The sequence below is a fragment of the Heliangelus exortis genome, chromosome 13 (assembly GCF_036169615.1).
Source record: "Heliangelus exortis chromosome 13, bHelExo1.hap1, whole genome shotgun sequence".
Lineage (NCBI taxonomy): Eukaryota > Metazoa > Chordata > Aves > Apodiformes > Trochilidae > Heliangelus > Heliangelus exortis.
Genome location: NC_092434.1, coordinates 7,485,828 through 7,513,817, shown reverse-complemented (window position 1 = coordinate 7,513,817; position 27,990 = coordinate 7,485,828). Strand labels below are relative to the sequence as shown.

At 37.9% G+C, this 27,990-nt stretch overlaps 1 protein-coding gene across 7 annotated transcripts; it reads right to left on the bottom strand.

Annotated features, from left to right (window-relative positions):
* Positions 1-27,278, bottom strand: CDH5 (cadherin 5). 7 transcript variants are annotated; one of them, XM_071756678.1, is made up of 13 exons: positions 27,095-27,234; positions 23,067-23,126; positions 12,043-12,244; positions 9,693-9,981; positions 9,487-9,603; positions 8,569-8,733; positions 7,941-8,128; positions 6,834-7,087; positions 6,137-6,279; positions 5,181-5,305; positions 4,005-4,113; positions 3,461-3,706; positions 1-2,664 (listed from the first exon to the last, which is right to left on the bottom strand). In XM_071756678.1, exons 3-13 carry the CDS (start codon positions 12,229-12,231, stop codon positions 2,159-2,161), a joined length of 2,331 nt encoding a protein of 776 aa, XP_071612779.1. In that variant the 5' UTR covers positions 12,232-12,244; positions 23,067-23,126; positions 27,095-27,234; the 3' UTR covers positions 1-2,158. The 7 variants fall into 7 exon arrangements, with proteins under 7 accessions (XP_071612779.1, XP_071612782.1, XP_071612778.1 ...); XM_071756681.1 differs by lacking the exon at positions 23,067-23,126 and having other exon boundaries at positions 1-2,652; positions 27,095-27,278; XM_071756677.1 differs by lacking the exon at positions 23,067-23,126 and having other exon boundaries at positions 27,095-27,229.
* Between the last annotated feature and the right edge of the window lie 712 nt (positions 27,279-27,990).

The window sequence follows — 27,990 nt, the reverse complement described above, 5'->3', positions numbered from 1 at the left end:
TTGAGATTGGCTTTTATATAGTAAAAAAAATAATAATACAGTACAGGAGTATAAAAAGAAACTATCCAGTGCAAACATCTTTATACAGTGGAAATTGATACAGTGATCATTAAAATAGCTTTATAAAACACACTTAAAAACAGCGATTACAGGGAGTACTATTTGAATCATGCTTATCAAAGTACTTTACTTACTGCTCTAAATAATTTCATAGCTAATTTTACCTGTTGATAACCAATACCTTAGTTACTGATGAAAATCTTAGGCTGTAAGTATTATTAGTTAGCATTCTTTATACTCTACTAACATGTGGAACCTCAATAGCATATGCTTTTCACTGGATTAAGCAAAACAGAAGAGAATGAACACATTAAAAATAACTGAGGCTGTTGTCTCAAAAAGGACTTTTCATAAAGGATGTGATCCAAAGCTGATTTGACTGTTGGACAGAATTCTACCTAGTTTTTCTTTAGTTCATGATTGAAACTTTGAGGACATTGTTGATCACAGGCATTAGCATTCAGCTAAGTATTGTGTTGGACAACTTTTTACAGTAGCGAGGACTAATGTGAGATCATAGCATAGTGCATTTCTTTTTCTTGCCAAGAAAACATTTAGAAGGAAGAGAGTGTAAATTAAGAGATGACATGACCGAGTGAAAAGCTAATTTGTGAGGTTCCACTATACTGGTTTAGGAAAAAAAAAAGATTCAGTGTTATTTGGTTAGCTACCAAATTTAAAAAATCAAATCAACTAAACTAATATATACATCTCCAGCACAGGTTCTGCAGAATTGAGTGTCTGTGTGGTAGGGCTCTTTTCTGTTGGAGGCTCCAGAAATCTGCATTGCCAGAAGCCAGAGACAGGCCACTGTCCTAAGAAACCCACTTTTGACTAAATGTATTTGGCTGAGTAACTTCCTGCATGGGAAATTTCATTCACTTCATTCTGTGGCTCTACAGGTGAGAAACTAAATATACACTTACCAGGGACATAGTAGCTGCAGCTCCAAAACCTTGCTTACATTTGTGGTTCTCTTATGGAAGCAAATATGTAGGTGTATAGCATTCTGGTTTGGAAATCTACAATATTTTCCTAGGTGGAAAATACCTGTTTTACAGTACCTGCTTAGAAAAAATCAAAACAGTTTCACAGTAGTGAAGCCCTTCGTTTGTTTGTCCCTGAAAAAATACAATTGCTGCAATAATACTGAATAAAAAGTCTATTCAACCTCTTCAGAAATCTAGAGAGACCTATGTTGCCATCTAGAGATTTACAGTATTGGAGTCTTAACATTCCCCTGATCTTCACATTTCCTGCTCTGCAGGATATGTTCCACTGAGTAACACTGAGATCCTATTTACAGAAAGAAAAAACCGATTTTGCTGCTAGCTAGAGCAAATTCTAGCACACCAGAAAGGGGCCTGAAACCACCATCAGGCTGTTAAAAACGACAGATGAAACCAGATCATTCATCTAAAAATCCTGTCTAATTTTATCCTTGGTAACTCATAGATGTAGTAGAAGACTATAAAGCAAGAATAATTAATAGTTTGGAAAGAAGAAAAAATCGTGCCTCTTTTTAGAAGTGATGGAATAATTTCCAATATTAAGTGATAGACCATATGTTCCTCCTCTCCTCTGCTGGGTAAGCATAAGTGTGGAATATCAATAAAGATGTTACACGAGGGCCAGGCAGACCAGCAGGCTGGAGATGCAGGAGTTTATTGAAAACATCCCTTCCCCATGTCACTGAACTTCTCTGCTCCAGTGGATGGTGGCCTTGAATGTTGATGAAAACAGTAGAGGATGAGAGGAATAAAGGATAAACTGGATACAAAACCACTTTCTAAGGAGAAGTGTCTGTCTGGATAGGGAGAGGATTGTGTCCTAGAAGACTTGAGCAGGTCCTTAAGCAGCAATTTTGGGGAAAGCACGGAATGTTAGAAAGGATAGCAGTGCTGGGGTTATAGTAGTATACATGTATAGTCAGTATATATAGTTCTGTGTGTTTCTTTTTGGCTCTACTGCTTTCAGGTTTTTTTCATGTCTGTTTGAAATCCTAGTATGGCTTGGGTGAAGAGCTTTGAGTTCTTTGGCCATTGGCAGGCTCTTGATGCCTGTAGTGGGAGGGAAAAAATTCATGGCTATTTGGAATTTAATACACAAAATCTTCATTTGGTTCTGATCCATACAGCTCAGCTAACATTTTAAACCTGGGTCCCCAGTCATTTAGAAAGTCATAATCAATATCTGAGTCTGAGGAGCCCGATCCCAAAGAACTGAGGGATTCTGCAATGGACTCGGCACCTTCATAGCCATAAATGTGAAGTGTGTCATATGGCAGCAAATCCCTGTCATTATCAGCTTCATCCTTCTTAACCTCAATCATCATTTCCATTTCTCCAGCACCAGAAGTTATATTTCCAGGAGGCTTTTGGACTTGTGCATATGGGGAGGGAACAGCTTCTGGCTTCATTCCGTTCTTGCGGACAGAGTTGAGTACAGATACATCATAGCTGGTGGTATCCATTTCACCACCACCTTCTTCATCATAAGTGACAAGCTGCTCATGAATCTCTGCCACATTCCTCCCAAGACCACTCAAATCCTTCTTGTGTCTCTTTCTTAGAAGAATTAGCAATGCAATTACTGCAAAGAAAACTTAGATGAGCATGTGTAAATGGAGAAGTAAGGAAGTAAAGCAAATAACATTTAAGAAATGTAAGTCTAAAGGTTTCTTTTTCCAGAGTTTTTTTTTTACCATACCTTTATTTAAAAAAATATTTTAAAATACTGTTTAACTGTAGAATTTCTGTGTTCTCAAAGCTGTTCAGTCTGTACAGGAATTGTACAACTGATTCTTGAGCTGGAGTCATGAGTACAAATGCATAGTGTCACAAGTTCATTGAAAAAACTACTTCCTTGAACTGGCAAATCTTTTAATGCCTGGCATCAAATGCTACTTTTGTGGAAATTGCAAAGGAGGCCTCTTCTCAAGTGAGAGAAAATGTTGCCCCTTCTCTGAGAGATTCCAAATGCAGGAAATAACTACTGGTCTGCTGATTTGTTACAGATTTTTAAATATATATAATGTTCACTGTACTTTTTAAAGGGCTTCCAAACTAGTTCAGCCTTTGGAAACAGGAATAATTATTATGGACCCAACACAAATTTCCTGGTTTAGAGCTGCATGTGAGCCTAGGAGCAGTAAATCAAGTATATTATGCATACGTGTGATAACCTTCCCTGTGACTCAGCCTTTGCAATAGAATGAACAGCTTGGTAGCTGAAACTATGCTAAGAGGAAAAGACAGCAAATGAGATGAAAAAAAATCTGTATTTCTGCCTTTGAGACCCATTTATAGTCACAAAGCTTTTGCAGAACGTGTTTAAGAAAAAAACCCAAAGTAAACCCTACATTTTAAGTCAGAGAATGTTACAAAAGCCAGGTACTTACCAATGATTGTGAAGATACAGATAAAAATTGCCACCAGTGCTTGTATACTAACTCCAACTTGTTTAGCTCTTTCCTCACAAAACGTGAAGTTGCCTTTTTCATTACACTTGCAGACACTGATGACAAGTGTGTTTGTGCTGCTCAGCTCAGGATCACCATTGTCTGAGATGATGACAGGCAGGTAGTGGATTTTGGCAAGGTCACGATTAAACTGTCCATATTTGACAGTAATATTAGCTGTGTTATCTAGAAGAAGTAATGACATATAATTAAGTGATAATCTCTACCAGATTTTCCTTATAGATTATCAGTCAATTGGTAGATCTTCCCAGTAGACAGAACCGGCCTTTAGTGAACCCAGTGAAACTTGAGTGGCAACAAACAGCATTTTTTTCCCCAGCAACAAATAACAATTTTTTCCCTTTTACTTAGCTCAGTAAGACCAATCCTAGGGCATTGCTGCAGCTCTCCTCCCCTGTATCCTGACTCTCTCTGATTGTCTGGCTCTGGCTAGCTGAGAAAATGCATTGCAGGGATACGCTACCGTAGTTCTCAACCAAGGAGAAGTTGGTATCTTCTGTGGCCAGGGAGTATTTGAAGAAACCTCTAGGTGATATTTCATCCTTGTCAGTAGCTGAGATCCTGATGATTACCTGGGAAGATAAAAGAGGTCACAATTTTCAGTATACGTTGCTGCCAGTGATAAAGCTGCTCAAAGTATTTAAGTTAGAACTGGTCTGTGTATCCTGTATAAGCTTTCAGGAAAGGGCAGGACAAATATATCTTGTAATGTTCCTCTTCAAGCTCTTTCAAGGCAAGTACTTTCCTTCTAACTCTCCAAAAAGAGCGATCTTACCCCTTCACTCACAGGTCGGAAACAAGAGAGGAAATCTTACTGTAGCATTAAAAAGTCTTACATGCAAAGATATATGGCTCATATTTATACCTAAGGTGACTGTCTTCTAAAGTGTTCATCTCAGAAGTATGACTCATTTTTTGAATGTTGAGACTGCCACTCCTGAATGACATCCATTTTTTTTTTTAAACCTCAACCCAGGATAGATTAGATGTATAAAACATAAAATATGTCTATGATTAGGTCCCAAAAGTTTTTTTAAAATTATATTAAGGGTGAAATAATACCCTGTGTGTTCTAACAAATTACAATAAGAAATTTCAGTCTGTGACAAAGTCTCTTAATTATACAGAAATTACATGTGTGGGCTAAATACTTTTGTCTGGGGCCAAATATCTAAACTCAGTTACTGTTACTGACTCAGTTACTCAGTTACGAACAACAGTTACTTGCAATCTGAAGAATACCACAATAACTTTATATGCAGCAATGTTTCTCTTAGTTTTTTGAAATGGTTTAATTCTCAATATCATGTATTTGTGGTAAAAATTGTGCGGTAAAACTAAATTGCTAATTTTTGCTCTGTATGTCTTGGCTGTACTTCATGGTTCAAGTGCTAATGCACATATGTACTTAAAAGCCTGAAGGGAGAGAAACTCTGCAGCCCATATGTGTAAGCAGATAAAATTCAATACTCCAGCATTGAGTCCACAATTAGGTCCTTAAAGGAGATTTGGAAATCAGTGAAATGATCAGTTGCTTGGGTATAAAAACTGAGACTAACTTTTGTTGAAAGATATCTTCTGCTTGAGTTTGCAAGTAAATTGTTCAGGTTTAAGGGAAAAAAACTCCCTCCTGTCTCACCTTTCCTGGTGCAGCATTTTCACACACTCTGGGTTCCTCAGGATAAACAAGTTCTGGAGCGTTATCATTCTCATCAGAAACTATTACATGAACGTGGGCATGTGATTCTCTGTCAGAAAGACGTCCTGAAATGACAACAGTACAGGTCTCTGAGATGCCTGCAATCTCAGTGCTTTCTAGAACCACCCCCCTCCTTTCCACTCCATGTCTACATCTGTACCTCCTGCATGAGGAATATGGAGAGTTTCTAACTCCATCATTAATTTAAATTTTTCCTTTGCTGGATTCAGATATTTTCATAAAAACTCTCCTATTGGGCTAAATCATCAAGGATCAACAGGGAAGCAAATGACCATTGCTTATGACTTCCTGATTGTTCACACTGTGTGGCTAAAGGATGCAGAATTGTTCTCTGGCATTACCAGGCACAGACCAGGCCATGTCTATAATATTAAATATCTCACCCTCCAGGAAAGGCCCCCTTCCCCCAGAATGACTCGGGGCCAACCCTTGGGCCTGTCTTGCTCCCCAAACCTGAGCAAAGCTGTAGGGGGATGCCAGTGGAACAATGGTCTCTGTGACAGTATGGGAGAGGGACTTAGTGCAACTCTGTGAGTGAGTGGAGCTGGCGAGGATGTTTCTACTCTAACCACAGGCTTGCCTCTGTTTCCCAAGCTGCTTCCACTCCTCAGGCCCTTTGTATTCCTTGTAACATCTTCTATACATTTTCATGACAGCTGCAGGCCAAATATTAAAAGTATATTTGACCTGCTAGTAAGTACTAATAGGTACTAATTGATTTGGAAGAATATTGTGCAAACCCTGCAGTCATCCTTTTCATTTGTAGTTTAATGGAAACAGGTTGTCAGGTTGAAGCTTTCCTTTTTGCTAAGCTACAGTCCTGCTGTAAAGTTGTACACTGATTTCTTTCAAATGAGGAAGTGTATAACCCTTACCATCTTCAAGGATCTCCTGTGCTGCTACAGTGATGTTGTATGAAGAACTGAATTCTCTGTCCAAGGGCTTAGGAAGTTGAATAATTCCAGAATCAGATACCCGAATATAGTCTCCATTAGGACTAGCTCTTCGTCGAATAAATCTAGGGGGGTTTTTTGTTTAAAAAGAAACATGTCAATGCAAGGGTGGTAATACTGTGTTTCACCTCAGCTCCTCATTGTAGAAGGTCAGAGAATTCTTGTGTGACAAGTTACATTAATATCTTTACAAGGCAGTTTCAGAACATAACCCTAAAATTATGCAAGCTGTGAGAACAAAGTATATCTGTCGGAAAAGTTTCTAGATTGTTGTCTTGTGCTGTTTCAAAAGTCTACTTTCTTTTCAAAGCACATGAGAGAGTTATTATGATTAAAAAATGTTACAAAAAATATAACCGTGTAAGGATATCCAGGATTATGCATTTTCCTGTAAATGTGCAAAGTTTTTAATGAGTAAGTTCTTGTAAAAATTGCATGGGTAAATGTAACTTCTGTTCATTTTTTGGTTACTGTATATATCCATGGCTGCAGTGCAAGAAAAATCAAACTGGATTTAAAAAACAATTTATTTATTTTTATTTATTTATTTTAGATGTGAATTCTGAATAACAGGGCCAGAGTGCCCAAAATAGAATTACTAAGGCTGGTGTCATGTTACCTGATTTTCCGTTTAGCTGCGTCAGGGTCATGTGCCCAAACTGAGCCAAGTGTTCTTATTTCTGGATCGTTTTCCTTTACTTTAAATTCATAGGGTAGTTTAGTGAAGACAGGAGGCTCATCAACATCAGTGACTTCAATGGTGACTGTTGAGATGCTCCGAGAGCCACCAGACTTAAAGTAACGAAGATCAACAGTGGGATCTGTCGCTTCAATGTCAAACTTGTATTCTGCTACTTTTTCAAAGTCCAGGGGCTAGAATAAAGATAAACACAGATTTTCTTCCTTTGGAGATGTCTAAGTGAACTTTGCATTAGCAATGTGAATTTAAGCTCTAATTCATCTTTGGCAATGTTACCAAACTGTACCTTAGCTAGCCTGGTGGGAGAGCATTTCCAGACTGAACTTCTCATAGAGTGGCTTGAGCAAATTCTGGCTTTGAACACATTCACCCAGTATTCTAAATTCAACAAGTACTTGGTTTAAATAATTTTCTTTTTCTATAGCTACCAAAACTTGTTTAACTCATTTTTCTCACAGTCTGAGAACCAGAGCCTCCTCTTTTTAGCTAGGCTTTCTGTTCTGAAGTCATTCAAGGCAGAATTCATAGCTGCACTGACGGATAGCTGGGGCATTAAGTGATAAATAACATCCGCTTCCTTGTTTTTCCCATTGACTGAGATTATAAAAGGAATCACACAATGGAAGGAAGGCCAGGAGCAAGGGCAGTAAGAAATACCCAAGCAGTCACTTGTTTGAAAGTTTGTGTCCCTTTGCACTGTGGTTTGAAATAATAAAAGCACCTTGTAATACACAGCAGTTTATTGTGGTGACTCTTGTTTTTCTCTTTGAGTAGACATTGCAATGGGAGTGATTGAGCTTATCCAGCAGTTGAAATTTTATCTCAGATGGCTGCATATTTATAATTATGACGTGCATAATTACAACATGAGCTTACAGACCAGGGTTTTCAGGATTAATGCATTTCATGTGGACTTAATGCATTTCTATTTTTTCCTGAGTCAAACACTTGTTTGACTTGGTCTGAGTCAAACACTTGTTACACATGGAGGAACAAAATAAGCAACTTTGTTACTGGTAAAAGTACCTTCTTTGGCCTAATGATTCCTTCATTTGTGAATGGGTTGGCTACAATTTCAAATGTGTCCCTGTAGTCTCCTCTGACAAAGCTGTATTTCGTATTTCTATGTTGTGGTTCATCAATATCTTCTACTTTGACTCTGCCAACTTCTCCTCCTACTGAAATGTTTTCAGGAACTCTAAAGTGAAATGATGCTGTTAAAAACAAAACAAAACAAAACAAAAACAACAAAAAACCAAAAAAGACAAAGAATGTGTACATGAAAGTTAGAACTTCAAACTTTTTCTTAGCTTATAGAGTACAGAAAAATATTTCATTGAGAATTTAGCATTATTTATCTCTACAGACAGCATTTGGATATATTTTTTATAAAAGTGTAATTATAAAAATTGTCAAGACCTTGTACAAAATTACAAAATGAATACTGATTTTTGTTTTCTCTTCTAGGTGTGCATCACCCAGGAAATATAGGAAGGGCTGAAATACAGAAGACCTGCTGAATATGTAAGCTTCTTTTGTCCACTTTTAATAGAAGCTGAATTGTGACATATATTCATCTGGCTCTGAAATATATTTTTTTATAGCTGGGTCAGCCCTTGTTTTCCAAATCTTACAATGATTGCTTTATACTTACAGTGTTTGAACACTGGGAAGTTGTCATTGATATCTGTTAAAGTGATAATGACTGTAGCTGTGCTTGAATCCCCCGAAGACCCTGGAGCATCTTTTGCTTTAACAACAATTTCATATGTTGATTGATGCTCTCTGTCTAAATCAGCCCTTGTTGTAGAAATCACACCTTTGAAAAATAACATTGAATACGATTACACTTTGCAGTTTGCCCAACATCTCTTAGTTTTGACAGGAAGTTTTCATCTTATGCCACGTGTAGCTTTAAGAAGCATTTTTACAGTTTATTTTTCTAAGGCTATAATGTTAAAATCTTTCTATATGATAGAACATTTGGGAGATTTTGTACGATACATTCCTTTGAACTGATCTTTGCTGCCTAGAAGCAGTCTAATGATGTCTACACTTGGTCACTACAGCATCTAGAGAGTTAATCTGAATGCCTTTTTAGCTGAGTTATTTACTCCAGAGGACTAGTATGGTTATAAGAGATTCTGACATTATTTTTAAAACTGGGTGAAATTTAAGCAAGAAAGCTTAGGAAAGCAAAGGGTTGAGTTACTGATTATTGAATGCTTTTTCAGAATTTATGTATTACATTCTTTTGTTAGCTCAAAAGAATGGTATCTATGTACTTATATTAGCTACACTTGTCAGTCTCTTCCTCTGTGGGAAAGAAAATACCACCTATCTTCTCATTTAGTTCATGGCATCTGATATTTTGTTTTTATTAATTTAATTTCAAAATACAGGCGGTGGCACTGTGTCAGCGTGGATGAAAAATCTTTCTATATTGCAGTTAAAATGATGTTTTTTTGCTATTATCCCCCTTGTCCAGAATGAAAAAGGCTTAAAACTGCCTTATTTTCTTCAAACTGGAAGTTAAGTTCAAAGCATAAAGACATTTGTGTGTCAAACCTACCATTGTCATCAACTGTGAAGTACTCATCTCCTTTAATGACTTGGTAGGTAACTGTGGCATGACCAGTAACTGTTGGGTCATCAGCATCTACAGCTGTCACTTTGGTGACTGAGGTTCCTAGAAAAGGATTTTCAAACAGTGCATTTATTATAAATTCTGCTTTTTAACCAGAGGTGTGAAGGGAAATGGGTGATAGAGGAACGTACCTACTGGTGACATTTCCGGGACAGACCCGTTGAATACTTTTTGTACAAAGACAGGGACATTGTCATTAATATCATAAACCTTGATAATGAATTTAGATGGTGGCTCCAGTGACTGGTTGTTTCTTCTGTCAATAATGAGAGCTGTCAACTCATACTCTGCTTTCTTTTCTCTGTCTAGCCTCTCAAAAGCATATACATCACCACTGGTTTCTTCCACTTTAAAAATGGTGTTGGCGTATTCACCTTCAATTATATACTTAGCATTGTTGTTCCTTACACTTGATGTGATCTGGAAGGAAAGTATAATTCAGAGATAAAAGCAGATGCAACACAGTGCTTATCAGGAGATACACACAACCAGGGTTTCTTCGGACACAGTTTGAAATCAGAACAACCATCAAGACTTTTGATTTTGAAATAACACGTGCCACCAGGTACAGTTTGAGCTACTCTTGTTTCCAAATAACCTGAATTTTCTTGGATTTCACAGAACTGCAGAATCAAATCTATGTTCTCAGCTACTGGCATTAATCAGCATTACTCCCTACTACTTAGCATTCCTACCATAGCTGACAGCTTTCTTGTGTTCAGTCAGAGGCAATTTTTTTTTGCCAGTCTTTAGGCACATGCTATGACAGTAAGATTAAATTTCCACCCCATAGATTTAAAAATTTAAGATTATATCTAATGGAAAAGGGATGGGGCAAAGGAATGAACATTAATCAGTTTTAAAATGTAATTTAATCCAGTCCCAATTGCACATTATTTAATATGAAGATAATCAGATGATTGTTCCCTTTTTATACCTTCATCCGTCTAAGGACATCAATAGAAGGTTTAAACCCCAATTTTCCATGCACTGTGTCAGCATTCTTATTTCAACAAGCTATTTTTCAATAATTGCTGGGTTTGACCAAGAATTTCCAGCTTTTTGTTACTGATGTTATCATAAATTGCAGTTGCTTGGTATTCAGGATTTGATTTATCCTGTAGCTGTCATTTACTGTTGAACATTCTTTAATTTCTGTTTTCTATTTTGAAACGTGTCATTAAAGTTTTTTTCCCTCACTCCCTGTACTTATCTGTCTGCTGAGGCTGCTGAAGTACAGTTTACAGCTCTCAAGATGAAACATGAGAAATAACCTCACCCCCGTCTCAAAGATACTGTAGTCTGTGCCGCCTTGCTCAATTTTTATTTACTTATTCAGTGTAAAAGATACAGGCTTCCAAGAGAGCCTTTTCTAAAACTGGGGGTGAGCACACAAAGGAAAGCATCCAAGGTCATGAAAGATAAAATCGAAATGTATCAGCATATTCCTGCAGCTGTCACTCAGATCTGCCACGCCACTGCTGTGGCCTTTTTAAAAGGGTTTATCAGGTGTTCAATCCTGCAATGCAATGCACTGAACACATCCATTGCAGAAGTAATCAGAAGCATTTCACTGTTGAAAGACCACAGAGCACAGTACAAAGTGAATTACTCTTATTTAGGACAGCTCCAGGAATAGAAGCGTTCTTCTCAATCTGCTACTGAATTGGTCTGAAATGAAACAGAGATACCCTGTGTTAGCTGAGAGCACCCTATGGCCTCTTTTCTCTCTCTCTCTCCTGCCAGTAAGCAGCACTGATCCAGAAAGGTCTGTTTCACTTTGCTGAGACAGCCTTGACAGAAGCTGATTGTTGTACATGGGAGGAAAACGTTCAACTGCGTTTATCTGAAAAGTGTCAAAGTAGTTCAATTTGAAAGACCAGAATGGAAGAACTTTGTCTGGGTGATATGCAGTTAATCACAGAATTTTATGAGCACTGCCCTGGAGAAAATGAGTTTGCAAGCAGGTCACTGCTCATTATTATCTTAAAGAGTTATTTTCTTTCACTTTGTGAAACAATTTTTTTGATTGTTAACAGTATTCTTAAACATAGGACTTTTGTTTTGTATCCGAGCTGAAAGATGTAAATTGTTTGGGTTTTAATGCATATGTTTTTATTAGCTGATCTCCTCAGTTTTTAAAAAAATCTTGAGCTGCCAGGAAAATAGACATACATCAGTCACCAGACTTCCTTCCTAACCATGCACCTGCATGCGATGCAATTGTTTCTGTAGTGAGGGTGCTCCATAGCAGCCATTCTCCAAAAATTGGTTTGTATACTTCAAAAGAATTAGAATCCCTTTGACATTATTCTTGATGTACCATGCACACTCTTAAGATTTCAACATATTAGTAAAGTCCCATTTCTAATGCCTTTTTTCTCTTCTGTTCTGCTTAGACTGCAAACAAGGGATACCTGCTGAAAAACTCATTTGCTGTCTGCATTTCTAATTACTCATTACTAACAGACCACTGTTTACCTTGCCAACATGGTGTGGTAATGGTGTATCAATCTCTTCTTTGATATGCATTTGGTTCCATATCCAGTCTCTTTTCAGTCGTTTATGACTGGCATTGCTTGAAGAAAAATTTTGGTTTGTTTTCTGACTTTCTTTGCCAGCAAATACTGGATCCAGGAACAATGAGAAAAGTAGGATAAGGTAGTTCATCTTCTTCTGCAGCCTAGAAAGTAATATAAAATATGAAAACTAAATAAATAACAAGAGAATCAGATTAATCAGAGAGAGAGCATGCATAAGTGTACAAAGAGGCTTTTCTTCTGTAGGAAATTTTGATTATTTTTCATCTGTATTTCTTTTCACCTGCCTCTAGCACCAAAATTTGAAATATGTGGCTTCTTCCTTCCATCAAACAGTTTTAATTTTAATTATGACAGTTTTAAGTTTTAATTAGATGACTGCCATAAAAACCAAGAAAAATATTTTCATGAGATAAAAAATGTGCAAGTTTTGAAAGCGAGCGTAAAGGCCATCATTCACTTGGGCTGCCATAGGTATTTTGAAGAGAAGGTTCAGTAGTGAAGATCAGCTGTGGGAAGTGGAGTCTGAGTGCAAGAGCATGGCTCCTGGGGAGGGTAGCCATGGAAGCAACACCAAGGCTGAGCTAAGCCAAATCAAAGTTTATGTTAACTCAACTTGAAACGAAATTTTCCAGATGGACAAACCCAAATGCAATGTTCTGACTTGCCCTGATGCAAAATATGGTGTAGTCATTATCTTCATATGGAAAATATCGATTTAGAAAAAAATCTGGGTTTTTTTGGTTGAAAAAAATGGGTTGTGAAAATTTCAATCAATTCCAAGTACAATGTAGCAAATTATCTTGCTCTGAGTGTTCACTTACTGATTAAAATCCTTGTCTTTTGAAATGTTTGAAGACACATGCAAAGTTCCTTTGATCCCCTGTTCTTAGGTTTTACCATCTACAAAATGGTAAGTTGTGAAATTATTAGCAGGTGAAACCATATTTTTGCATCGTATGTTTTATGCCTGATTTTCAGATGATATTTAGAATGTTTTTTAACGTAGCAAAACCAATTAATTTTCCTACTAAATTTCCCCCTCCCAATATAAAGGACTCAGGAAACTTTAACAGTCAAATGGTCACACAGTGAGACTTTAAATTACACATAAATGACTTTCCATTAGCTTTCAGGATCTGTCAACATGTATGTAAAAAATAAACCTGTTAATTGTGATAGAGAAGTTGACATCAGAAGGGTTGCTAGATGTGAGATTAAATTAGTATTTTCAGCAGGAAGGTGTGGAGATGTTTCCAATATTACTTTTTGGTAACTACGCAAACATTGCAGCATCCTTGTCTGTAAAAAGATTTTATTTACCATGAAATTTTGTATTCTTTTACTTTTCTCTTTTCCACACTGTTGTACAGAAGCCGAGGAACTTCTTTGTGACTGCGTAGGAATTGACCAAATAAGGTGGCTTTTAAGTTGCTTTTTAGTAGTTAAGCCATGTTTTTAAGTTTTATTTTTTCATATAAAACTTTTTTTCTATAGGTAGCTTTTGTATTCTGTGAACTTAATTTGTCTCTGACTATTTTTAGAAAAATGAGTAAGAGTTATTTTGCTTTGTTTTATTTGGGTACATGAATATTTTACAACTGGAAGGCATTGGTATGATTCTGTCGCCATCATGTCTGCCTTTTATCCATAAAATTACGAAGTATGATAACCAAAGGAAACCAGTTGGTTAGCATCAACTAGTACAGCCTGTAGTATAAAAAACAAAACAAAACCAAACCAAAATACAACAAAACAGGCAGTAGTGTTTAAAAAGTAATTTTCTCTTATTGCTCTGATACAGTGGAGATCTCCGGTACTGCTGTAGTGAAGAAATAAGGTGGGAAAACTGAGGACAATAGTGCCCACTTCAGCTGCTCTTCAGGTCCCTGGAAGTGACACTTTTACAAACATCCTTGCAGAAAGCATTTTTAACTGAAATAGTCAAATCTCCACTAAAGCATTCTGGTCTCAGTGTATATTTACTTTGTAGGGAGAAATTTTATGTCTTTCCAGGAATATTTTCCTAATACTTGCCTCTGTTTATTAATGTTCAATTCAGAGCCTGCTGTGTCCTCTCTCAAACCCCTCAGGGTACTTTGCTCACTGCTGAAAGTGATTACTGGTGAGAGCAACTCCAGCACCTTTGCTGTCCTCACACAGGGTACAGCTGATGGGAAATTAAGGGCTCAAAGTCATAACAAGTGTATGATGATCAGTATAGAAGCCCTGGGACTGTGGTAATATCCTGATTATTCCTGAGGAGCCATGCAGCAAATCTAAACTCTCCTTTGAAGTATTTCACACTGCAGGCCTTGTGGAAAGCTTGGTCATTAGTCCAGAAAGCACTAGACTGAATCTTTTTAAATACATGCACATTTCAGCTGAAACTTACGCTGCTTCTTTTACTCAGCAGATTTGTCTTTCTGTTCTTAAATTTAAAGGTGGTTTCACTTCCTTTATCTCCTCATTAATGGATTCTTTTTTAACATTTTTCCAGCCTCTTTGGTAAATCAATGGTTCCTTTGTGAGCCATTTGATGGGGTTTGGTCCACACTTTGGTATGCATTGTAGATCAAGCACAGACTGAGATGGAAGATCCTCTTGCAAAAATGACTTCTGCTTTGTCATTGGTATCTTTCTGAATGTTTGATGGAAGTAACATTGCACACTCAGGCACTGTGCACTCTGTCTTTTCTAGGGACATTTGATGTCCATTGCTCCATCAGACAGTCTGACTCTGACAGGACTTCCTCTATGGTGGCAGGCAAGTTTTCCAGTCAGCAACTGGGACTCCATTGCTGTTGAGTCTGCAACTGAATCCATCACAATATTTAGGAATAGCTTTCTCTGGCAATGGTTCAGTAGCAGGGCCCTTCTGAGCAGTAATAGGGTAAGGGCACTGTCTTGGTGTGAGGCTCACATTCCATGGATGGCAGCTCTTGACAAGCTGTACTAAGTGCTCTATCTTTTTCTGGCCATGATAGATGCCCTTTCCAGCAGATCTCATTTGAAAGGGCAGTGGTAGTAGAAGAAGAGAGATACTCCCATGTCTGATCAGGGGAATGCATTCCCCATGGAGTCAGAAACAAGGAGGTTTCTAAGGGATGACAGGTGAGTGACACCTAGAGACTGCCTTCGATTCTTCTCACGTCTGTTGTAGCAGCCAGGACTGAGATAAGGAAATGAGAAGTGCTCTTTCAAATAATGGCCCCCAGGAGAAGGAGACAGCACAGCAGATACTGTGACTGATCACAGAATCTTAGAATAATCTGTCCCACGCATGGCTCTCCCTGGTGTGCTGCCATGAGGTCCCATCACTGCTCTACCTTAATGTACAGACTCCAGTTACCTCTCTGTCTCTAACTGATTAGACCAATAATTCAAATGTTTTTCAACTTAAGCAGAGACCATAAATGTTCCTTAAAGTTATCAGGGGAATAGTTTATTCAAATAGCCAAGTTTCTTGCTTTGCTCTTAAATTTTCTTTCAGCAAATGATGGGTTTTTCCACCAACATTATTCATTTTACATGTTGAATTATTTTAGCGAATAACTCTTGGTCTGCAGGGTACTATAGACAGTTAACTGAGAAATTCTGGTATTCAAACTGATTTATAGGACACATGACTCATATAGTGAAGTTTCTTCTTGCAGATTGGGAGTAATTATTAAAAAAATGTCAGGTGGAGATACAGATAATACTGTATGAATTAAAAGTTTGAATTTTACAAATTGTTTTGGTAAGAAATCAACTACAAGATTGATGACCAACTGGTATAAGTAAGGTCTTCATGTACTGAATACATATTAGGTGAAATATTCTGAACATTTGTGGGTTTTTTTTTCTGGTATTTGCCTCTACCTGGTTTGCTCACTCTAAAAATGTGTATGAATGCTTATGCAAGGTTAGTTTAGTTACCAAGGAATTTTGTTCTATGCTTGCATGTTAATTAAAAGTTCAACCAGGTTGCTGTATGGAGATACTGGTAAACGAAGTGGCAGTTTTATCTGACATGATGCATTTTTCTGGTTGATTGAACTAAAGTCTTATGCTCATCTTTGAGAATTTTTGCTTTTTAGCATTTAAAAATCAGAAATAGTGCTAGAAATAGTGATAAGGAATATCTTAGAAGAGAAATTTGCTTAAAGTGACAGTCATAAACCAGAAGATAAATTTTAAAAGGTTTGTGTCGATATCGTTCAGATGCTTTGTATACCTGAATGTCAGAAAAGCTGGAAATGGAACTATTATTGTTGATAGGGCTGTTAAACATTATTTTAACTTGGTTCAAGTCTGAACAATGTAAATCCAAACTCCCATGCAAAAATGAGAGTTTCATCAAAGAAGAAAATATTAACAAAATTAGTCGGTACTAGGGGATATAATCTATTCCATTCCACAGTACTGGTGATTTGGCTGCTACTGGTTGTTAATCAAACCTCAGCTGTTGGGCCTGCAGCAGTGTAAATGTAGGGAATACTAAACATCTGAAATACTGTATTCGATCAACTGGGAGAAGTGTGGAGCCTGAAGGAGCTCAGGTCAAACCTGCTCTTGCTGTGGGCCCCATCCCTGCAGTGTCCCAGTGAAGGGGGCAGCAGGATGGGTGAATACCCCTGGAGTCCCACTTGCCTGGACTAAAGGAGAACGAAAACTAAAATAAAACGAAGCACAAACAAACAAAACCTCTTCACAAAGGTTTTTTAGACGAAAATTAAACTTCAGATAGCTTTAGTTTAGTTTTATAAGTGTTTTCTGACTATCTTTCCCCCTCCTACCTGCTGCACCCTCCCCAGTATTCCCAAGTAGCTCTGTGCAAAAAAATTCTGTTGAATTTGCAGTGGATTAAGCCATACAATGCAGAGTAGGCAACAGTGTTTTCAGATGAAAAAAAATAATTAACACGATGCACCATCTAAACACCTCCAAAGTTACTGTGCTTAATGGAGCCATGATAAAGAGAGCAGAAACTGACAAAAACTATCTAACAAAATGACCCTGATCAACCCTGCCAAACAGAATCCATTTCTAGCATCAATTCCTCATCTACATGATGCTTAAGATGAAAGGTAAATGTGTGAATGCAATGAGCATTAAGAAATAGAAAGGCAACATAACAAACACAATTATTTACAGTGCTTGTAGTTTTGATAAGCAGACAAAACGTTATTAAAAGCAAATAGTCCCAGCAATACTTAATGTTGCCTTTCAGGGACCTTAAATGGCTGCGCAAAAATGGATTGATCAAGTCTCCTCATTCCTCTGTGAAAAGTACTGCAGCTAGATAAAAAGCAGTAGTCCTTTCAAAAGGTACTTTTGAAGCACAGAGGACTTAAATGTGTGGTCTGGTGCACAGTCTCAGATTTTGTTCTCCCAGTTTCTTCATCTCATTAGACCACCTTTTTCTAACTGACTTCTAACAAGCCCAGAGAAGCACAGCACCAAAGTACTCACACAAGCAGAGGTGTTACCTTCTCTCCAGTTTCTGCTGGGCATCTAAATTGCAAAACTTGTGATCCTCCTCCTCTCCCTTCTGCTCACAATGTGACAAGAGTTGAGGCACATAGCAAGTATAGTGAGAACAGGAAATAGGATAGGTCTTCAAACTTTAGTAACACTACTTAAAAAACTGTCTAAGTAAATTGGGCAACATTTGGCTTGGAGCAATCATTTTTTGTTGCATTTTCGGATATAATTTGTTTCGGGTGGTTACTCAGTGTTTTTCCTATTTCTTATTAAAGCTGTCTTGTCACATGCTCTCAACAGTGTACAAGGATTCATTTTAAAATAGGCCTTTCCTGAGAACACTGTGCTGCTTTTTCATTTCCAGATTATTGAGCTGATTTAAATGGGCCTGGTGCCTGACTACCTGGTATTGTATTTTTGATTGTCCTTATGTCGGCTTTATGCATCTGAGAAGTGGTTTCCTCTGATGACTTAAACAGTCTGGAGTGCAAGTGCTTGTCTGAAAACTGATTATAAAATGACTTTTTATATGCATGATAGTACCTTTGAGTAAATAGCCACTTTGATGACTAAACAATCTGGAGTGCAAATGCCTTCCTGAAAACAGATTATAAAATGACATTTTGTACTTGTGATGGTATCTTGCAATGAATAGCCACTTCAGCAATACCTTAACTAAACTTGCTACTTTAAAAAAAAAATCTCAGATGTCACTTAGTATTGCAAGAGCACCATAGTGTGCATTTGGTGCTGTTCAGTTCTTGGTGTTGATGCTGCAGCACTGTGTATAAATGTAGCTGAGGAGATAATTCAGCACTTCTGATTTTGGCTCTGGTATTGGGTCCGGTTTATGAAAATAAATCCTTTACATGATCTTATAAAACAAGTTTATTGTGTATCTGCGTATAAAATTATGCAACTTCCTCATAGGCTGGAGAGAAGCTGTGGGGTTTTTTTATGTGGCATGTCAAAAACCTTCCATAGTGAAGTTATCTTCTGCTTCTGTGTTTCATGTGCACAAGCTATGATTCGTAATCTAGCCTTTAATTAAACAGTTTTTCCATTGATCTAAACAAGTTTTTATCTGAATTTTGTACTAGCAAATCTGACAATTTAAAAGTAAATTAAATACAAGTTTTAGTTACTGGGCTAGTCTCTTCATTGACTTTGAAGAAGCATTGTTTTTGGACTAGATAAATTAATAATTCTTGAGCCACTTCAAGTGCATACATTTATTGAAAGACAGTGCACAGTTCAAGTGAAGGTTGTTTGCAGTAGTGAGGATGACAAATGTGGTGAAGGTACAACAATACTTTGAAATCATTAAAATGTGTGCTGAGAGCACTGACTTTCTCCTCATGTGGTCATTTATGCAGTCTAATGGTTATTTTAATGGATTTAATGTTTGTCTTTCACATGAGTATCCTGGTATGTCTAGTGAATAATCCACCAGTCTTACTTAAACTACTGGCCTCCTGCTTCCCCCAGGAGAGAAATGTGTTTTAAGGTCTATCAGAGCCACCCTGAATCATCAGGTGAGTTTTAAGAATCTTCCCCATTTCACACTCTCAGTATGCAGATCATGCATCATGGCCAGGTGTTGAATCAATGTCTTAACTCATTTTTCACAATAATATTGTTTATCATCACAGAGATACTTGAGGGATGATAATAACCAGTTTGAAACTGAACAGATACAGTATGTGAAGCACTGAAATATGTATATTCTGGTGCTGCATAAGAGCATGCTTACTCTGCCCATGCTACTTTAGTCATTTAATGCTTTCCTACAGAAATTTTCCCTGAAGTGACCTCAAGATGGATTAGAGGGCTTTAAAGAAGAAGCAAGTGATATTGTCCAGTCTTTCCATGCATAAAGCCTTTTACTTTGGATACAAATATGTTAGTACAAAATATAAAAAAAGATAAAATATGATTAAACACAGTGCCCAGCATAAGCCTAGCCACTGAAATATTTTGAAGTTCCTTTGTGATTATATTATTGAGCAAATTTGTGACACTATTTCATAACAAATAAATATATTATCATAAACAGAAATTTTGGCAGCATAGACAATATTGAGTTTAAGAGCATGAGCTTTGTCTTAAATACAGCCCTTCTGCTCTGAAGTAGACTAATAAGAGGTGTAGGATAAATCCTGCATGCATAGTCTGGAACTACATACATTTTCCCCTGTGAAGTCTTTGTCCAAAAAATAAAGCTAGGAGGAATGTATCTCCCATTCAGATTAATAATTGATAAAGGCAGGTACTGAAAATAGTGATGGAGTGCCAGTGTTACAGACAGGGAAAGAACTTGTTCTCCTCCTTGTATGCAAAAAAAAGTTTCAGGAATGGTCTTGCAGTCAGGTGCATTCCTGTGAAGGGTCTCATTGACTCTGAAGAATGATTGAGGCTCTGTCAGTCTCAGTGGCATTATTTGTGTGTGTGTAGATCCAGCTGCTTTCTTGCTCTCTTTGAGCCCATTTCCTTTTGCTTAGCCCAAACTGTGGTGGCTCCGACAGGAGAGATGGAGGTGCAGGTGTCTCAGAACTAAATCTTCCTCATCCCCAGCATCTCCTGCACTCAGATGATACTGTTTTTTTGGGTGACAGGAAAGTTGTCCAAAAATCACTTGGCTCATGCCAGTGCAGAAGAGGAGCAGTTTGGAGGTGTTTGTGATCACTGAAAAGATTTCTCAAGCGTCTCTTAAGCAGCAGCTTTGTTTCCTACGATAAATTGTGTGCACATTTTGGAATTGATCTGTTTTGATAGTGCCCCCTGGTTAGCTCTGCTGTACACAGAGATTAGCTGAAGCTGTCACTGAATGTTTAAGAGTTTGACCAAACTGAAACAAAATAAGGTACACCATGAGAATAATGTATTATAGTGCTTTTTCTACTTGCCTTTTGTTTCCAGATAAAGCCTTAATATCAGAGAGGCTTCCTAGCACAGAGCTCTAACTGAGTAGCTTTGATTAAGGAGAAGTCCCCATCCTTTGAGGAGCTGCATGCAATAAATATGATTTTTTTTTTTTTTTAAGTACAATGTAGCTGTGTTTACAGCAGATAAGATTTTTGTGACATTTTCCTTCAACAAAAGCTAAAGAGCAAAAGTATCTGCCTTGAACACAAACATCATCCACAGGTCACAGTAATTGATATTTATTGTGCTAACAGTAATCTGAAGCAGAAAAAACATGTTTAACTGTCTCTGTGTTCTGGTTCCTTTGTCTGGGTTATTCTACTGGGTAAATGAATGCATTAGTATTTCATCTGAAAATTAATTTTGTGGCAGATAAAAAAAGGCATGTTCATATACATAAATCTTGTTTTCTGGCTGGGCAAGAGGCTAAAAAAACAAGGTGTGTCTGGATATATTTTGTTTGGTAATTAGTATTCAGTATTTTTCTCCCTTTTTAAGATGTCTGATTCAAATGTCAGTTCATTCTTCTCAATTTCCTGCCCTTATTCAACTAGACTTCCAGACCAAGCTTAACTTTAAGACCTTTTTTGCCCACCCCTATAGTTACAGTCTTTTCCTGGAACATTTCCATTGTTATAATCTCCATGTGTTGTAAGATGATACAAAAGATAGTATTACTGTTGTTCTGAATTTACAATGAGCCTTTCAATATTTTTACTTACTTTCCTTAGCTCTTGTCAGGAAAATCTCATCTTTGAATCAAAGTAAAAATAGGGAAGCAAATTTCCAGTTTACAGTGATGATAGAAGGAAGCTGGCGGGCCTGAAAATTCAGGCCTCAGATGTAAGGAAGCTTAAAAAAGTGAGAAAAGCTCTTGAAAGTTTTGTGACTTTATAGAGCTCGCCTTTTTCTGCCTGTATGGATTCATTTCTACGTGGGAGTGATTGTGATTTAAAGCAGTGTTGTCTTATGTTTCCCTCCATTATCTATGCACTGGCTTTAGCAGGTCATTAGTCTGATGAATTTGACAACCCAAGTCCAGATGCAATGAGGGAACCTGCACCCAGGGAGAGCTCATTTTGTGAAACAGATTGCACCCACGGGAGGTTTAACCCGTAAGATGTGACTGCTGGAGTGAGCCTGTTTCAAGGCAGGCTGTACTGCTGCCTTCCTTGGGTAGGAAGCCTTTGTCAACATGATAAAAGGGACAGCTGGGGGCTTTCAGCCTGCTGACCCAGGGACGTTTCTGCTCACAGGTCTTCTCAAGCCAGTGCCCAGGATCTGGACTGCTGGGGCTCAGTACGGGGAGTAGCTGGCATTCCCCTGGGAGCTGATGGCTTTGCAGTCACATAACTGTTTGGGAAGTTCTTATTCACAGCAGAGCTCCACTTGGGGGTTCGCTGTCTGAATCTGAAACACAGCTGGAGATATTTCTTAAGTTGAGGTGGGAATTATTTCTTCTCCCTAGTTAGTAGCTGTGTAAGTGGAACGTTTTTTTCTCCTACAGCTCATATTTTAATAATGGACATTGAAAATACCTTTTTTTGTGTGAATAAGGCCTTTTTCTTTCTTTAAAAAAGCTGAAGATCAATCCATATATGGCAGGTAATATAGCTAACCATTTCACAGCAGTAAAATGATGCAATATATTCCAAAGAGAAATGTGCCCCTTTCTGTTTGAAACTTAAGTCATCTCCAAGACAAATTACTGGAGAATTAAGTATCTGTTCTAATCCTACCTTTTACCAAGGCTGCCACTGGCAAATCAAGTGTGCATTCCTGCTTTTTGTGTTCTCTGCTTTCCTCCCTCTTCTCAATTTCTTTGCTGGATACATATATTAGGTGGAGTGCATTGGTAGTCTGGATGATACTACAATGTGCATAGTATAGCAATATTTATTTATGTTTTAATGACATCCTGGAAAACCTAAATTAACAGGACTGAGGAAATAGGTAATATATGCTGTTTTATGGTAGGTTTGGATTCATAGATTAGCCAGAGAAAAGTGTGATACCATATAAGTAGTATTGATTAGTTGGTCTAAGTTAAGGTTCTCTTGCAGAAAAATCATATATATCTGAAAGATAATGACAACAAAAGCCAAAAATATTATGCAAATTCTCCTCCAAATTTAGATAAAACTGGAGATAAGGTGAAGCAGTATCCCAGAAAAAGAAGGGAGAAGCTAGCAAAACTATCCTAGAACTCTGTGCCAGTGGAGGTTCTGACAATGAAGCTGAACCCTATCACAGGAACAATTCCCATCAATGGCAGGATTTCCTATCATTTGCATGAGATCATCATTAGGCCCTTAGTCTCTTCAAGCAGTGTGTTGTAAGGTAGACTTTGCACTCCTAGAGGGATTCCAGAACAGAAATTCATAGCAGATAGCATCATAAAAGGAAGGGGAAAAGGAAGACTGATCCTGGCAAAGCATTGCTTAGAAACGTGGACAAAGGCAGGAGAAGGAATTCAACTATATCCTTCAGACATATTGTGGAAGTGGAATTTCCCTTTACACTGTCCTACACAATAAGGACTGGGGGCTGTGTGGGCTGCAGATAACCCACCTTGAGCCCTCTGAACTTTCCCAGGTGTCAGGAGGACCACTCCAGATGCTGCTGGTGGACCTGAGGAGCAAGGAGGAGAAATGGATGACCTCAGTGGGGGGGCAAAGCTAGAGGGGCTACTGCTGATTCATGAAGACTGATAGTAGGCTTTTTAAAATAATGTTTAATAGAATGGGGGGCTCTTTCTTGTAAAGTTTTGGCAGAGGATGGTGATGAAATCTCACAGGAACAGGAGGGGTTTGATGACCTAGACTGGGACAATAAAACTGACCTCTTTTGATTTTGAAAAATTAAGAATTTAAAACGTGCCTGCTTTTGGTCTGCCTCAAGATATGGTGGTGGTCTGTAAACCATTGCATTTCACATAGTAATTTAAGTTCCTCTCCATCAGTCTTTTGGTAAGGTCTCTGTACAATTCCTTCAGTCCATCCTGGGCATCCGTGCTTGCCCTATCTCTAAAATCAGTCATAAGTTCACTATACAGTCTGGACCCTTTCATGGATGATACTTGATAACACTCTCACATGCAGGTCCTAAAACAGTAGGTCCTGTAAGACAGTTTTGCTGTCTATCTCACACAAAAATACTTGTCTGGAGAAAAGTCTTGCCAGTGTCTCCATCCATCTTCTCGACTTTTCCTGGTTTACTGACTGTAAATGTTTACTTGGATATAGTCAGAGTACCAAACCTGAAGTGAAGGCAGTGTGAACACCTGCAATGGATGATGAGGTTTCCTCTGTTCTTCCTCTGCCTTTGTCCAGCCCTGGAAAACTCAGCTCTTGAACTTTCCCAGTTCCTGTGAATGTCTGTGGTCTGTAACAAGCAGCTGGGAGGGCAGGGTCCCAGGTGTTCCCACAGCCTCCCTGACAGACGTGAAGAGCAGCATATGTACAGAATAGGCTCATGACACAAGTAATATCCATCTCAGAAGTATGTTACAGAGACAACTTCCATAAAATATTTAGCAGAGTTTTACATTCAAAATGGAGATAGTTCCATGATTATTTATTATGACAAATGTGAAATCAGATCAAGATGAGTGAAGCTCAGGTTCTCATTGAATGGAAGGGCTGATCTGTATTCTTGTACTGAAGAGCTATAAACAGGTTCTTCACAATTTTTTCTTTTTTTTTTTTTTTTTTTTTTTTTTAATATTTCAAAATTGCAGAATTTATAAGGTAGGTGGCACATTCATTGCTGAGTGATGTGCATTCATTTTGCATGTTGTTATTCTCAGCATTGGTCTTGGTGAAATTCCTGGGTTTGCCTTGGGCTCTGCTCTTGGGCTGTGCACAGGCCCTGGAGCAGGATGCCTGCAAGTTTCTTGGCAGTAAAAATGATGGTTCCTGATCATGACCATGGCACCAGAGTGTTGTCTGTTTTCTATGCTTGCAGTGGAAATAAATCTGCACAGGCCCTTTGAATGGAGTAGGGTGTAAACTGAAGCCCACAGGTGAATCAAGCAAACTCCCATCATGTATCAAACTTGTACCCAGCTCTGGATTTGCTAAGGTCTGTTCTAGTTCAGATTCTGATAAGCTCTTCAAAGGCATTTCTGAGGAATTGCTTTATCTTAGTGACTGTGAGCTGGGCATCTCTCTGTCCTAGAAGATCTCTAGTTTACACAAACTGCTGTGTTCTAGGAAAGCCAGTTGTTTTTTGAGGGATTCTTGCTTTCTAAACCCACAAGGATAGCAAAGGGAAAGATGCTTGTTTTAAGAAAAATACACAAAAATATTTTCACGGCCAATAAATTTCTCTCAAAGACAGAAACTTACTTTCTTCTTGATACTAACATTTGAACTTCTGACTTAAGCTTCTAGAACCTGAGCAAAAAAGGAATTCTAAATGTATGACAAAAATAACCATGACATTCCTTACAGAGAGCTCAGTTGAATAATTAGTTCCCTCTATTCTGTGAGCCTCTGCTTTTCTAGAAAACACAAAGCATTAGCTGCTCTGATTTATGCCTCTAGTTCTGACAGCAAAAAAAAAAAAACCTTTTAATTTTTTCTGTTTTTCATTTGAAATATTAATTGACGTGAATGATTTATGGATGCTCAGTAAAGTCCTTTTTTTCCATAAGTGCTGTGAATCAGAGAAGCTTCTAAACCAGTGATGTTTACCTGTATCCTGTTTTCACTCAGCAAGAGGCAGGATGTGAAGCAAACCTGGCAACAAACCTGTTAACTCTTTGGAGTGGAACTTTCCCTGCCTCAGCTGCCTCAGGAGCACTGAGCCCTGCACCCAGTGCTCTGCAAACTGCAGATTGCTGAGTGGTGTCTGTCTATTTCATGGCATAATTTCAGTGTTAATATTTGTTTTAAAACATTTAACAATTTTATTATGTTAAAGAGCAAAGCTTTGGGAAATACTTCTTGTTGTAATGGAGTGTGGCTGTGGCACTCTGAAAAGTAAAGCGTAGGCTTGTGGACAAAGGAGGAATGATCTGTTGGTTCAGTTTATCTTTTGCTTTAAAATTAATTTGTTTTATTTTTTTATAACTCTGCATTCTTCTCTATAGGATACTGTACTATTCTAAGACTTTCATATGCTAAATTTACTCATGTGCTTTACTTCTGTTGGTCACCCTTTTTTAAAAATTAAAGTAACTCCTGGAGATACCGCAGATAAATTGCAAGTCAGCATTTCTGTGATTTGTTTCTGGTATATTGGTTGCTGTTACATGGCACAAATTAACCTAAGAGGAGGAGATTTTGTAAATCATTGGAGTACCCTTGCTTTTGTCTATTTTTTTTTTTTCCTGTATGAACATCTATAATACTGTGTGCTTTTACAAATGCTGATATAATGATTTATAGTCAGTGGAGATAGGGACACATTGATTAAAAATACCTTTGTTAACTTCCGTAGCAACCAACCAACTTTTAATGTTTTCAGTAGCTAAGTATGGAACGTATTTTCTCACAGAAATTAATCTTCCATATCTTTTTTTCCTTGCATTTCTTTCCTTCCTTTATCTTTATTACAGTGTGACAACCAGCACAGCAAGGTTCTGTGTACGTTGACAGTCCCACTAATGCATAATAGAGTTCTTATAGAAAAAGTAGTGGTTCATCTCTTATGCATAAATGCTTTGTCTCTGCAAGCTGTACAGCAAACGTGTTCGCTCAGGGACTTGCTACACTGTCTGGAGGATAAGATAAAAGCTTTTTCAACCAACTTTTTGTATCAAGCCACTGCCCCTAAGATACCTCAACAGAAAAAATACTTCTTTTCAGATCGCTGAGATCAAGAAACTTTGAAATTAAATGTAGCTGGCCTATAGAATCAGGGCTGTAAAGGCTGCCAGTCTAGGGTTAGGGTGCTGAAGTACCTGAGCCACTTTAAACTTGGGATTTGGGAGACCAAGTTCCTGACATCTTTATGTAAACCCCTCTCAAAGCCTTAAACAAATCTCTTAGCAGAAGAGATATGCTGAAGCTGGCTAGCAAACACAGTGGCTTTCACCTCTTCTGGCACTGGTCACAGTAAAGCCATAGCACCTTAAAAACAGATACTGAGTCAACCTCCACTTCAATAAAACACTGCATCAAATCATAGCACAGAAACCACCTCCTCACTCAAAACTGCACTAAGCCCATAACTGTTCACACTGCAAGTGAAACCCTTGCCTAACAAGTTTACAGGTGTGATCTGCAGTATCATTTCTGTCTCTTTTCCATTATGATGAACATCAGCAACATAATCTAAATATTATGAAACAGAACTAAAAAAAAGCATAAAAAGTATCTTCTATTAAACAATCTGGAAATATTTTGGTATAGCCCAAGAAAACCTGTTTTCCTCTCCAATTGTAAAGAACTCTGCTGTTGACGACACTTAATTTGGTTTGAGTGCCATCAATATTAGGCCCCAAAAAAATCTGTGGACATGTATAAGATTCATAGCCTGACTCCTGGTATTTCTTAAATTATTTAAGAGAATAAAAGACATTTTTGGTAGAGGCAAAAAAACATTTGAAACGGACTTCAGAGCTGAAGGACAGCAAATGCAGTTTCTCTTACCTGAGCCAGAGTTAGTGGAGCTTCAGTTTGTTCCCAAATCAGGCAAAATAAAATCAACAGTATCCCAAAATGTTAAGCAGCATACAGAAAATGAAGATCAAATAGAAAAATCCACTTTGCTTTTTGTTAAGCAATACTGGGAGTGTTCAGCTCTCCAGTCTCCAAGGTTTTCCAGCTGGGAGTCAGCCTTTTCCCATCCTGCATCCCGGCATCCTGTTATTGTTCCAAGTCTTTAGTAATACAGTGAAAAAAGGGAGTGGAGGAAACAAGATAAACTTAACCTTATTATTGCTATACCTACTGGTTTGTTGCTGACTCTAATGAGGGAGCTGAATAAAAGGAAATTGGCTCTGAGAGAAACACAGAAGTTGCCATGTTTTTTAGTATTGTTTTATAGAGAGTTTTAGGAGTTATTAAACATCTCAATGGCACTTTAACTCATGTCTGATATTTGATCAGCACAGAGTATCCCTGTTTTACACAAACAGGGTTTTCAAAGCATTTTGGAAGTGTCCTATCTATAAGGATTTTTATACCTGCAAGCAAAAGAGCTACAGCTCTCGTGTGAATGAGACTGGATTCCTGTAAAGCACCGTTAGCACTGGATGTAAAAATGAAATTTAACAGTAGTTTTCACAGGTAAAATCAGAAATAAGACAGTGTTGGTGGGCCTTTCAGAAGAAGAAAATGTTTTTAACACCTTTCTGCTTGTTAGTTTTAAGTCTTGAGACCAGTCAGGGCAGAGAAGGAGAGATTCAGTATTTGCCTTACATTCCTGAAGCTGCTGTGGCAGCCTGAGGGAGATTCACCACAGCACAGGTGTCAGTGTCTCTAATACTGTCTCCCACACACTACTTAAGTTGGGATTTTGTTCAGTGAGCCCAGCCTTATGACCT

What these genes read in the sequence shown, in the direction of transcription:
- CDH5 (XM_071756678.1), bottom strand. Translation starts at nt 12,231, where the DNA reads ATGAACTACCTTATCCTACTTTTCTCATTGTTCCTGGATCCAGTATTT. An exon ending in ACAGGAGATCCTTGAAGATG is followed by an intron (nt 5,306 to 6,136) that starts GTAAGGGTTATA and finishes TTGTCATTTCAG; the next exon opens with GACGTCTTTCTGACAGAGAA. An exon ending in CTCCTTGGTTGAGAACTACG is followed by an intron (nt 3,707 to 4,004) that starts GTAGCGTATCCC and finishes TACTTCTTCTAG; the next exon opens with ATAACACAGCTAATATTACT.